General features: G+C 32.5%; 3 protein-coding genes across 4 annotated transcripts; all 3 read right to left on the bottom strand.

Annotated features, from left to right (window-relative positions):
- Positions 1-5849: 5849 nt before the first annotated feature.
- On the bottom strand, positions 5850-7609 carry LOC145136732 (ADP-ribosylation factor 1-like). Its single transcript, XM_079070839.1, has 5 exons — positions 7241-7609; positions 7073-7143; positions 6598-6717; positions 6246-6364; positions 5850-6132 (listed from the first exon to the last, which is right to left on the bottom strand). The coding sequence occupies exons 1-5, from the start codon at positions 7464-7466 to the stop codon at positions 5988-5990; spliced, it is 681 nt and encodes a 226-aa protein (XP_078926965.1). The 5' UTR covers positions 7467-7609; the 3' UTR covers positions 5850-5987.
- A 118-nt stretch (positions 7610-7727) lies between these two features.
- Positions 7728-9005, bottom strand: SEP1 (stress enhanced protein 1). 2 transcript variants are annotated; one of them, XM_079070840.1, is made up of 4 exons: positions 8852-9005; positions 8485-8565; positions 8074-8255; positions 7728-7991 (listed from the first exon to the last, which is right to left on the bottom strand). In XM_079070840.1, exons 1-4 carry the CDS (start codon positions 8895-8897, stop codon positions 7887-7889), a joined length of 414 nt encoding a protein of 137 aa, XP_078926966.1. In that variant the 5' UTR covers positions 8898-9005; the 3' UTR covers positions 7728-7886. The 2 variants fall into 2 exon arrangements, with proteins under 2 accessions (XP_078926966.1, XP_078926967.1); XM_079070841.1 differs by lacking the exon at positions 8485-8565 and having other exon boundaries at positions 8852-8990.
- Positions 9006-10515: 1510 nt separating this feature from the next.
- LOC145135891 (PRKR-interacting protein) lies at positions 10516-11755 on the bottom strand. The gene is made up of 2 exons (XM_079070088.1): positions 11335-11755; positions 10516-10922 (listed from the first exon to the last, which is right to left on the bottom strand). Exons 1-2 carry the CDS (start codon positions 11602-11604, stop codon positions 10644-10646), a joined length of 549 nt encoding a protein of 182 aa, XP_078926214.1. The 5' UTR covers positions 11605-11755; the 3' UTR covers positions 10516-10643.
- Between the last annotated feature and the right edge of the window lie 368 nt (positions 11756-12123).

The raw sequence follows: 12123 nt of genomic DNA, 5'->3' as shown, positions 1-12123 counted from the left end.
AGCAGAGTTTTATAAAATTTTGAGATATGAGATATAAAAAAAAAGGTACCTTGCATGCAGTGACATTGGCGGATTTATCATGCCAGCAACCACCATTATTCTCCAAGCACTCGTTTGTTTCCACACCTTCCAATTTTTATATTTTTTTAGTAAATAAGAATTCTTGAATAACTTTATTAAAAAAATAAAATAAAAATGAAGATTATAGATTTAGGGTTTTACCATCACTAAGACAAGCAGCAGGCTCAGTTTTTTCTTCAAAACCAGAGCAAATGGCCTTCAAAACAACACCGTTTTCTAACTTACCTATGAACAAAGATTGAGTAATGTAATGAATGGAATGGTTGATTCCATTCCTTCATTCTATTCCATTCCATTCCATCAATAAATGTAAAAACTAACCTCGGTATTGTCCATTATTAACCACAAGTGTGGGCAATATGGTTACATCACCTCTTGACCCCTTCCCAATCTGAAAATTCCATAGTTGTCCATTAATTATATTCCCAAAACCAATCAATTCTCAAAAAAACATTATATTAATGTCTAAAAATATATATTAAAAAAATGAGGGGTAAAAAGGGAATATCCACCCTTCTCAAGAATTTGAGCAGCCTTTTGAAACTCTTCCAAAAATTACCTTTGAACATATAAATGCATTATATTGATTATTGAAGTAAAAAAAAGGAAAGAAGTAGATTGCATACGTATGTATAGTTCCAAGCAAAGTTCTTGGGGCTATCTTCTCTTCTTTTTCCTCTAGCACCTTTACCAAATCAAACAACATAAATGATAAAAGTAAAACCACTAGATATATTATTTAAATATATATAAAAACATTTGTATTATATATATATATATATATATATATATATATATATATATATATATTTGTAAGAATGAAAAGAAAAGGCTACCTGATACAGAGGTTTCTCGGGTTCCTTCCTTTCTTGTTTGCGGAGGTCAATAACATCTGAAGTTTCAACACCAGTACCCCTACTGAGGAGAAATAAAAAAGAAAAAATGAATCAGTTTTTTAAACACATTTTATTATTATAATAATAATGATAATAAAAAGGTGGTTGAAAATGAAATAGAAAATAAGACCTTGAAAGGCTATCAACTGACTGAATGCCATCTTCCAAATCCCCTTCCTCATATTACTCTTCCACTTCCTCTTCTTCCTCTTCCTCCTCTTCTTCCTCTAAATCACCCTAATGTTTTGTCTTATCCACTGGCTCTTCCTGTAATAATTTTATATTAACTTAAATTATTACAAAATACAAAATATAGAATAGATTACACCGTTTATCGATATTCAACTTATTATTGATATTAATTTTATAAGAAAAGGTAAAAATGTTTTTGTGAAACAGATTTAATCATACACAGAAAACAAAAATGTTAACCAAATATTATTTTCAAGTTTTTCTATTCATTTTAGGGTTTTATGCAGAAAACTCCCATGAATGTCAACCAAGGGTATAATGGACCAAACTCGACATAAGTTTATATTTATCCCTGACATGACGTTGAAGTTTTCAACCTCGAGTGTCAATACCAAGCATATCCCTGGAACTTTGTGTTGTTGGATCGATGTATATCAGGAGCTGAAAATCAAAAATCAAAAACATTAAATATGAGTAAATGCAAATTGTAACTTACCAATAGTCCACCAGGAGCTACAAGTCTTGACATAGATTCCAATACATAATCCTGTAATTTAAACAAAACAAAATTTAACTCTTATTCCTTTTTGAAGTTCTTTTGTGATTCTCTCATTTATATACCTTTTGATGGGTCCATCTTGATGAAGACCAATAGCATCTAAGGTTCCTTATTCCATAACAAGCTCAAACGTTTTCTCCAATTTTGTTTCAAGAACATCATCAACCAATAGTTTGATACCAATAAATTCATCACGATTAGCAAGGCTTCTAGCAAGGTTAATTGCTCCTTCACTATAATCTATTCCAATGAGATCAGAGAACCTATTTACACCAACATCAAAAGTAACAAAAATGATTTATCAATTATCATCATACCAAAAGGAGGAATGAGTGTTATTATGTATAATACTATACCCCTGTTTAGCAAGGTCTTGAAGAAGTAGCCCATTGCCTGTTCCAACATCAAGAACACTCCATCCTGCTAAATCTTTATCCTATTGACTAAAACAATTCACAAGCCTCCTTGTTCTTCATATTGGAATTCATATCTTCAACATTCACAAGCCTAAAACAATTCACAAGCCTCTTCTGAGAGAAGGTTAAGTTCTTCCTTCTCTTTCTCATTGAACCAACCACTAGTACATGCACTCTATCAGTATACAAATAAAAAAGAAAGAAACATGATTACTGCAATAACAAAAAGTTAAAATTATACACTTGATTGTATTTGTATAACATTAGTACCTTTACAGAGATCATTAGCACCATAATAGTTGCTTGCAATTGTGATTCATTTTTCCGCTGACATACCTAATCACATAGTAGTGTCATCAGAATTTGTTTCTGGAAGCATATTGAATTATGAACACTTAAAGAGAAGTTATCACTTATCAACAATAGTGGAAGAAAAAAAAAGGTAACCTCTTTTATCAAATAGGGAAGATCTGGAGCTCTTCCAGAGATTTCATTGTTAGCAACAGCATAGTCAATACCTCTGTAATTGTCAATATGTATCATAGTCAGTAATTAAGAGACATATATGAGTTTTATAGTTCAATAGCTTACAATCCTACATAAATAAAGTGTAGCTCTTTCTTGAACAACTGAGAATGTTCTTTTTTCCTAAATCACATGAACTTTTCAAAATCAGCTTCTGTATGTTTGTGAGAAATAAATCGGGCTGAACTCATCAAGTAGGGCTTGAAGCACTTATAATCAGAGCTCTTTCGCCATACTCATAGACAAACAAAATATACACATCATGCGTAAGAATAATTCACACATTTTGTCAGCCTAACCTTATCATCAATCACTCTACAAAGATGAAATAGGCAGAGATTAGTCTAAATTAACATGAAAAAGAGTAAGGAAACAAATACAAGTGCCAAGTAGAAAATATGAAATACTAACTAGACCATAATCACTGAACTTCAAATAATACCGATTTTATAAATATTTAAGAATGGAAGAATGTTAATCCTCTGTACAAGAAGTATATATGTAGAAGTAGAATAGAAAAGAAAAAGAAGATGTGAGGAGAGGAGATGACCTAAAATCAGAATCTGCAATTGAAAAAACATGACGATCTAGCTCCCCAAATGTTGCTCCTTTGTAGCGTTGCATCATTGTGAAGTCGTTGAATAAGAGAAAATAAATATACCTGAGAGAAGTCGTCGGTGTCTTAGTCGATAACTTGTACCAAAAAAACCCTAAATCGCTATGAGAGAGGAGTGAGGCCTGAATCGCTTTCATTGAGATGGGATATCTTGAAGCGGAGATGTATAGCAGTCCGATAGGGCAAGGATACTTTACTCATGCGGTACAATCGGACGAATCAAGGGTGTCAAGCTAACCCATAGGAAATCGATTGAAGTTCCTGCCTTGAACCTTGCAGTTTCCGTCAAAAAATACACAAAAGTATTGCGCTAACAATATACGTATAGTTACTGGTCGCCATTTTGTGATCTTTAGGAATGAACACGAGTTTTTAAGAAAAAAAAATTGTAGAATGGTTATATGAGTTGTCGAGGTGTATAGCAGAGATGGTATGGTGATTAGGGTTTGCAGAGAGAAGGGAAGAAGAGAACGAAGGGAGATCTGAAGCGGGGCATTTAAAAAATTTAGAATTTTAAGAGAATTTCGTTTCCCACTTTTAAGAAACGCGCCTTTTGAGTAAAAACATAAAGCGACACTGAGAGAGGACGCACATTTTAGATAAAGTGCCCTCCGTGTTTTTAGTTTTTTTTACATGAGACACTAATTTAAGGGCACGCAATAATGCGTGACCTAAATCCTTAAATTTTTTGAAGAGATTACACTTTTTTAATGTCACTCTCTTTTGCGTAACATAAATCAATGAGTGTCGTGGTTTGTGCGTCATAAAAGGGTCTTTTTCTTGTAGTGATTGTTGCATACAATAGGATTCACTATTTGTTAGTTGAAACTCTCAGGACATACAATACAATCGACTTTGATCTTGGTCAAACTTATCTTCGAAGGAAAGATGGAAATGATCTCAAGCCAAACTTCTACATCAAAGGACTTGGAGATTTGATTGAATGAGTTCTTGTCTGCTACCCAGTAAGTGGTGTTGCTTACTATGGTGATTTTGATAACAACAAATATTTCTTCTAGACTTGATGAGAAACACTTTTTTGGAGCAATATTTCTCATTTTAGCATGAAAAGAGTATTTATTCTCAACCCTTGATATTTCTATTATGCCGCATGCGATCTTACACCTTTTACCTTACACCTTCCCCTCACACAATCCTTCCAAACAAACGAATTGTTCAAGAATTGGTCATCCTTTTTACGCCATTCTTAATGGAATGGATAATACTCTATTGATTTCATCACCTATCACCATCACCTTTCCTAAAATATCTAAACCACTAAAACTTGCATTTTTCACCAAAATCCCAGCAACCTTCTCCTTACCACCTTTTGAAGTAGAATTTTTCCATTGTTTACTTAAATCTCTTCATATTTGTATTCAAAAACATTTTTATCAATGAAACTGGAATTTGTTAATGTTTTTCGTGTTATGATTATGTTTTTTTTTTCATGTTGATTGATTAGTTCATGTCAATCTCTATGTTATTTTATCCTTCTTATTATTATTAGCATCATTTTTGCTTTCTTTTTATTTTCAACATACTCAAAAGAAATATTTTAGTTATAGAGAAATGAATTCGGAGACAAAAAACATTTCTTGTTAGACGACCCGAGAGCAACCAAACTTCTCTATACAGATGGCAATGATGATATGCCATGCAAAAAAAAAATCGTTTTGCTGCACGTTTTGTATTGGAGGATTGTAAGATGTTTTTGTTACTCCATAAGAATAAAGACAGGTTGTATTAGGATCCACAAAGTAGTTCGTCTAACGGCTTTGTATAACTCGTTAAGGAGTGAAAACCACGAAGATTTTGGTGAAATTACGTGAAACATAGAAAAGCCTTTGGATGGAATGATGGAAACAAAATAGATGGATATCATTGGTTGACGATAAATTAAATACATTACTTGATCAACGATGTATATATCACGTAGGCCAAACACTAGGAAGCTCTACACGTGCTTAAAAAATCAAGGTGGTATGAATTGCAAAGATGGATTTCTTTGCAAAAACAACTTTACATCACTACCTATATCTTCATCGTCTTGAAATTAATGCTTAACATTCGTGGAGACAAACTATGTAACATCACACATACCACCTCAAGTCAAGAGTTTGAGGATTTGAAGGCGTTTGTTGGTATCATTCAACGTGAGACTTTAGTCTTGACAATATTTGTCAATTCTTAAATGCATATATATTTATTTTCCAAATGTGACTTAGAAAACGAGAGTGTACTTTTACAATCATCGCCAACAACTTTAATGAGATATATCATCTTGTCATGAAAACAAAGTTGAATGAGAGAAATTTTTCTCAACTTCAATTATTAGTTGTTTCAGCAGTTGCATTGGTTGAACCACTGAACAATACCATTAAACTCCTCAATCTCTCATCTTGAGGTGATATGTTTCGTAGTCCTCTCTCATAACTATCAAGCACATCGAGATTATCAAAACCTTTAATTTCATTTGGAAACTCATTTAGGCAAGAATATCTTTGTTAGTATAAAGCTTTTAACATGGCTAGCTTCGATAAACATATATCTAGTCATAAATCGACTTCAAAATGGAAACTTTTTATTTTAATTTATGAACTCTTGTTTCTTTGAATAATGTTAAACTCGTAATTTACTAAAAATTAAAATTTTACAAATATTTCTCGAACTTTGTAAGCTTATAATAATAACTTTTTTGTTTAACATTTTGCCTCACAGATTCTACGGGCCGGAATAGAAATGCACGAGTTTGTTTGTGCCACTTTATCGGGAATATTGTTGGTTAGCCAGATTAGGCCTTCGTTCAGTCCTTGCCCTGTTTTCGCACAAGTACTTTGTATGTGCCTGATATTAAATAAATATGTCAGTACTACTGTGTTTGACCTGTATTAGACTGACACTTACATGTGAATAATATCTCAAAAATTGAATTTTTTTCAAAGGAAATTAATATTTACCAACGGCGTTGAGAAATAGTATGCAATTTGAGTTTATCTGCGACCTCGGACACATGCATAGCACCAGGCAAGTCTTGCTTATTGGCAAAAATAAGTATTGTTGCATCACTCAATTCATCCTATAAAAAGAGGGGGAATAGATAATTAAGAGAGAAATGAAACATAAACTAAAAAGTAGTGAATTACATTTTTGGTTCCTGAATTAGTTGTTTTTTTCATTTTTGGTCCCAAAACGTTTTGGAAGAAAAACAAAAACATTAAGAGAACCGCTAGGGACCAAAATTTCAAAAATTAGATAGACTTAGGGACCAAACATATAATTTACTCTAAAAAAGGTAAAATTATTATAAACCTCATTTATAAGGCGATGCAACTCGTTTCGGGCTTGATAAATTCTTCGTTTGTTATTACTGTCCACTACGAAGATAAGCACGCGGGTATTTCGGTAATAATGTCTCCACAAAGGCCGAATCTGTCAAAATAAATAAATAAATACAAAATTTGATACTCCATTATACTATTTACACCAAAATGATGAAAGTTTAACACCACAATGGTGTTTAAGTTTCTTTTGTACAATTTGGTCAAACTTTAAATTTTATACATTCTTAGTTTATTATTTGTATTATGATATTCTACGCGTAATATTTTTATAAACGCATGTGTAATATTTATTCAAATGTGTAGCATGTAATTTTACTTAATAACATGATATTAATTCGTATTAATTACATACAAATAATTTACTTTGGTTATAATCGTCTAATAATATAATATATATAATTATAGTACATATGAGAAAGAAAACTTAGGTTAGATTTTGATACCATATCTTGCCCTCCTAAATCCCACACGTTGAATCTTATGTTCTTGTACTCCACACTTTCCACATTAAACCCTTCATAAACATACATCCAAGTAATATTATCATCTTATACACAAACTAAGGTCACATATATATTTTTTTTTAAAAGATGAAAATTAAAAATAAATACCAATTGTGGGTACAGTTGCAACAAAATCCCCAAGCTTTAGTTTATACAAGATGGTTGTCTTCCCAGAATCATCAAGACCCAACATTAAAATCTTTATGTTGCGTTTTACCAAAACTTGCTTCACTCTAGAAAATCTTGAACCCATTTTAGAATATTGAATACACATAATCTTCAAAATGTTGAAATTTATAAAAAAAGATGAATGAATACGCGCTATGCCACCCATGTGAAAATATATTCAATCATGAATGAAAAAAAAAAGCATGACAAAAAAAGATATTATGCTTAAAGTAAGGTCACAAGAGAAAAAGAATCTTACCAAGAATACACAAACATATGTTGCTTTCTTGAGTTTCTACTTGAGATTCTTTACATAACTGGAATTTTCACATCTGTAATTATAATAAATCTTATAAAAAGTAGAATTTTTTAAATGTAGATATTGTTTAAACTCAAAGGTATATATTCTGTGTGTCTGGCATCCACATTTATTGAATGTAGAATTTGTTTAGCAATTTTCATTCAAAGAACAATATAAACCCTACATTGTTGTTGACCCACATCAAAAAGTTATAATATAAAGTTACAGAAAATAAAGAGAATGTAAAGAAAGAATAAATACACAATTTTTTTTTATAGTTATGTATTAATTATCAGAGGCAGATTGGAAGATGAAAATTGCTGTAAGAACTCCCACAAGTGCAGTCACTGCTAAGGCAACTGTTGGCAAAGGTGATGAGAGCCCAAAATTCTGCAAAAGTTAAGGATTTTAATAAAGAAATTTCAAATATTTTTTGGGCAATATATACAAAGATTAAAAAAAAAATGTGTACCTCAAGAAGCCCTTTTCCTGTTGAAATTTCAACAGTAATTGCCACTGCAAATCCCACCATTGCTGTGCGTCCAAGCCACACATCTAAACCATTTCCATCTTTGCTACTTTGCTCACATTTCACAGAAAATGATGATGTTGCTTTAGGTACTATGGCCTTCTGATGATGAGTTCTACATATTACTGAAATGTTAAAGTAATTATTAGCTCTCAAATTCTATCAAATGGGTTGACAAATTGTGTAGTTTGTAGCTATAATCATTGAAATAACAATGATTCAAATTGTGAATCGGAGTTACAGTTTAAGTAGTGAGATCAAATGAATTGAATTTCATCTTTAAAATTGATTGTATTCTCCAAATTTAGAAGCTGACCTAGCTCCTATTACCAGTAATAGCAATCGCAAACTTACTGAGAGGTGAACCGGAAGTGAAGGTTGTTCCGATTCGAGGCAAACTGGATGATGTGAACTGTGGAACGCTGGAAATTCTAGCTGGAATTAACAGAAAAAACAGATGAAACTTGTAAATTTACTGTACCTAATTCAGAATCCGATAATCGTTTACTCTGTAAAACACCTACATTAACAATTAAACTCGAGTTTCTAACTTTCATGAAGATTAAGAGAAAACACTATTGTGAGTGATTGCGCGAGCACGTTATGTCGATTTACACCAAATTGGAGTACGATTTGAGGAAAAAACGTACATTAATCCACAATCTCCTCTCTAGCCGCGGAAATTATAAGAGAGAGAGAGAGAGAGAGAGAGAGAGATTACCGGCGGTGGAGATGCAGAGTGAGGAAGAAACTTGAGCTACCGCCATTGTTGGTGGTCTGTGTGAGAAAGAAAGGGAGAAGAATTCAGTGGAGCAGATCGTTTTCACCTCTCAATGCCTATCTATTCAACTTCAAGAATCAAACATACGGTTTCTTTTAATAAGTTATTTGCAGATAAGCCCCTATGTTATGGCTAAATGACATACAGATACACTAGGCATTATGTATGCTTTGTACGTATAACAACCATCTTATATATTTTTTCTATCATGAATAACCGGTGATTTTGGTGTTACTGGATCATTTTAATATAATGAAATTTACAGCGTATTCATGGGGTTTAATTGTTGAGTTTATTACAAGTTAGAAGGTACGGAATGTATACTTGTATAAAACGAGTTTGATATTGTTTCGACTAAATGGTGGGATCAAGGGATCTGCACCCCTTGTAGGGTTCTAGGGCGCTGCCCTAGCAGAGTCTAAGGGGCAACGTCTCTAACATCCCATTGATCAGAGTGCGGGTTGCGGGGCAACGCCGCTGCTTGAAATTTATTTTGTTATGGAAAATATTATTTTCAGAGTAATATTCTCCATAATTATCCTTAAAACCGTCATCTTTTATTTAAGCAATAAAATCAACATTTAATGTTGTTTGATGTTTATTTTTGGTAATCAGAAGAACATTAACTTTATAAAACCATAAGGCATGGTCTCATATCAGAGATTGTTCTTTGAAATATTATCTCCAGCATTTGGATTTTGGATTTCATGTAACCCAGAGATAGAGATAGGGTCGAAATATCAGATGTAGAAAGTGTTCACACGATCCTTCAAGAAGATCTAAGTTCCTTATCGATTTCAGAAACCTTATTTTCCTTCCAAATCTAACATTAATTTGTATGGATAAATGTTGTGTGTATAAGGTTTGTTTCGTTTCTAAACGGGATAAATCATCTTAATGAAAATAAATTCTCATTTATCCCTGCATTTCAACAACAAAAAATTACAAGGTTTATTAATATTAATCATATTCATCAATTTTAATGAGAAGTTTGAAGGGAAAAAACGACAAACGAGTAAAAAGGTTATTGTCTTAATATATTAAGTATGTTTTTTAGGCTTGACTCATTATGTCGAAATTAAGTCAAAAAACAAACAACCATGTATAATTGTCCGAATTTAGTGATTTAACATATTAAATTTATTAAAAGAATAAGAAAATAAAGTAATTATTCTCAATCTGTCCGATGCTTATTAAACACATTTGATATCATATCATCATAGTCATATTGTCATAGGCACCTACGAGCTCCAAACATGTCAAATTTTGTATGTAAAGTGAGGGATTATTTTCAAAAGGCATATAAAGGTGCTTTTAAATCCAATTAATTTCATTGTTGAGTAACCGAAACAACTAAACTAATGCTCTAAAGATGTGTTTAGTTAGTAGAAGCTATAGCTTTTATCTGGGCTAAAGTGTTTGCCAAAAATAGATATTAACTTTTGAAGGTGTAAAATTAGTTCAAAACCAAAAGCTAAAAGCTCTCAAAAGCTTTGTTACAAACAAGCCCTAAAGCTTTTGCTAAGAAATAATTTTAAATTTTAGCTGGTAGTTTGCCAAATACGAATATTTTTTTCTAGGAGAAAACATATCAACATACAAAATTCGACATAAAATCTAATAATCTAAAACATTACTTATAATGGAAATACATATGATTTTACTTGTGGTTAACAACAAAACAACATCCTACTTGGATTCAAGTACATGTAAACGATGTAATTCTTTCTGTTCATTCGTTTTGATCATCTTCTTCATCTGAAGATTTATCATTATCATCTTCCTTATGATGTTCTTCTTCACGATGATCACCTCCTTCCAACTTGATTTTCTTTTCTTGTTTCTTCTGCTTCTTCTTTTGTCTTTTCAAACGCTTCTTTGCAGTTCTCTCTTCTGTTGCTTTTAATCTTTCATCTCTCCTCTTATTAAACTCTGCCACCTGTTTCCTTTTATGGAAATCAACATCCATCCTTGCAAGCCTATCTTGTTCTTTCCTTCTCATCTGTCGATACTGTTTTCCCAAAACAAAAGCTTCTCAAATGCATGAAATAGAAACCAACTTTCATTTCTTTCAATTACACCATTAAAGCATATTTTGAACAGTGTACTTGATTATAGGAGTAAAAATCGCATTGTAAGAGGAAGAAATGGAAGTAAATTGTTATAGCAAACAAATCAATGATAAAATGTTGTTATTTCTTCTTGCATTTAACCAAAGATAACTTGTGAAAGTTCATTAGAGAAATACGACTCCAACTAGTTGAGCATGAATACAACACCAATTAACCCAAACTACAACTAATGCATAGAATCTAGCATCGATCATTAAGTATGCAAGACAAAATATGCAACTATGGGAATACTGCAGAGGCGAATTTCGATTTCAACTTCAATTGAGGTATTAAAAGAAGGTGATGAATAACCTGATGGAAGTCGCCGGAGCCAGAACCAGCGGAACTACCGGAGGTATTGTTAACACGAACAGGGACGTGATCTAATATGCGACGCAGCTTCACCTCGAGGTCCTCTTCTTCCTGATTAATTACGGGAGGCGTGTATTCAACAAGAGCTGATGAAGAATTAGTCGGATGGCGAGGAGGAAGAGCGGAGATCGCTGTTCTGCTTGAAGGCGCCGATACAATCTGTAAATCTCCACTCGCAAAGGCCGCCGACGGCCTACCGGAACTGGACATCTTTTTGTCCGGCGATAAAACCCTAAATATCCACCTCCTGCCGGAATCGGATTACAGTGCCGGTGAAAGCCGACGATCTTTACTTCTGAATTTAGGTGAAAATTTGGGGATTGATTTGAGTTTTGAGTGTGCCCTTGGCCCGCTGGGTTTATCTTATAAATGTAATGTTCTTGTACAACGGGGCCGCTGATATATTTTTAACTTTAGTTTTTTTTTTTTTTCAAACTCTGGCCCATTAAAATTTGTTTTTTTTTCAATTATTAATTCGAATTGATAATTTTTATTTTTGATTTATATACTTTGTTTGATTAAAAATGAATTACATTTTTTTTTATTAATGTAATAAAATGTCATTTTAGTTAAATTAAAAAAATGCAATAAAGTTATTATTCTTTTACCATTGAAATGAAATGACAAAAAAAAAGTTATTACTGTAAACTGTGCATGACTCCACGTATTAAGTATAGGGTGTTCATAAAATCACTCAAACGGTACAAATCGCACACATCGCACCATATA

This window comes from Lactuca virosa, chromosome 9 (genome assembly GCF_052849685.1).
Source record: "Lactuca virosa cultivar CGN04683 chromosome 9, Lactuca_virosa_CGN04683_v6, whole genome shotgun sequence".
Lineage (NCBI taxonomy): Eukaryota > Viridiplantae > Streptophyta > Magnoliopsida > Asterales > Asteraceae > Lactuca > Lactuca virosa.
The sequence above is the reverse complement of the archived record's forward strand: the minus strand, read 5'-3'. Positions and strand labels throughout refer to the sequence as shown.

Excerpts from the sequence above, each read along its gene's own strand:
- LOC145135891 (XM_079070088.1), bottom strand. The coding sequence starts at position 11,604 with ATGTCCAGTTCCGGTAGGCCGTCGGCGGCCTTTGCGAGTGGAGATTTA. Across the intron at positions 10,923-11,334 it reads GCTCCGGCGACTTCCATCAG|TATCGACAGATGAGAAGGAA; the intron begins GTTATTCATCAC and ends TTGGGAAAACAG.
- LOC145136732 (XM_079070839.1), bottom strand. The coding sequence starts at position 7,466 with ATGGGTGGCATAGCGCGTATTCATTCATCTTTTTTTATAAATTTCAAC. Across the intron at positions 7,144-7,240 it reads TGCAACTGTACCCACAATTG|GGTTTAATGTGGAAAGTGTG; the intron begins GTATTTATTTTT and ends ATGTTTATGAAG. Across the intron at positions 6,365-6,597 it reads TGCATCGCCTTATAAATGAG|GATGAATTGAGTGATGCAAC; the intron begins GTTTATAATAAT and ends CTCTTTTTATAG.
- SEP1 (XM_079070840.1), bottom strand. The coding sequence starts at position 8,897 with ATGGCGGTAGCTCAAGTTTCTTCCTCACTCTGCATCTCCACCGCCG. Across the intron at positions 8,566-8,851 it reads ACTCTGCATCTCCACCGCCG|CTAGAATTTCCAGCGTTCCA; the intron begins GTAATCTCTCTC and ends TGTTAATTCCAG. Across the intron at positions 7,992-8,073 it reads CAGGAAAAGGGCTTCTTGAG|AATTTTGGGCTCTCATCACC; the intron begins GTACACATTTTT and ends TAACTTTTGCAG.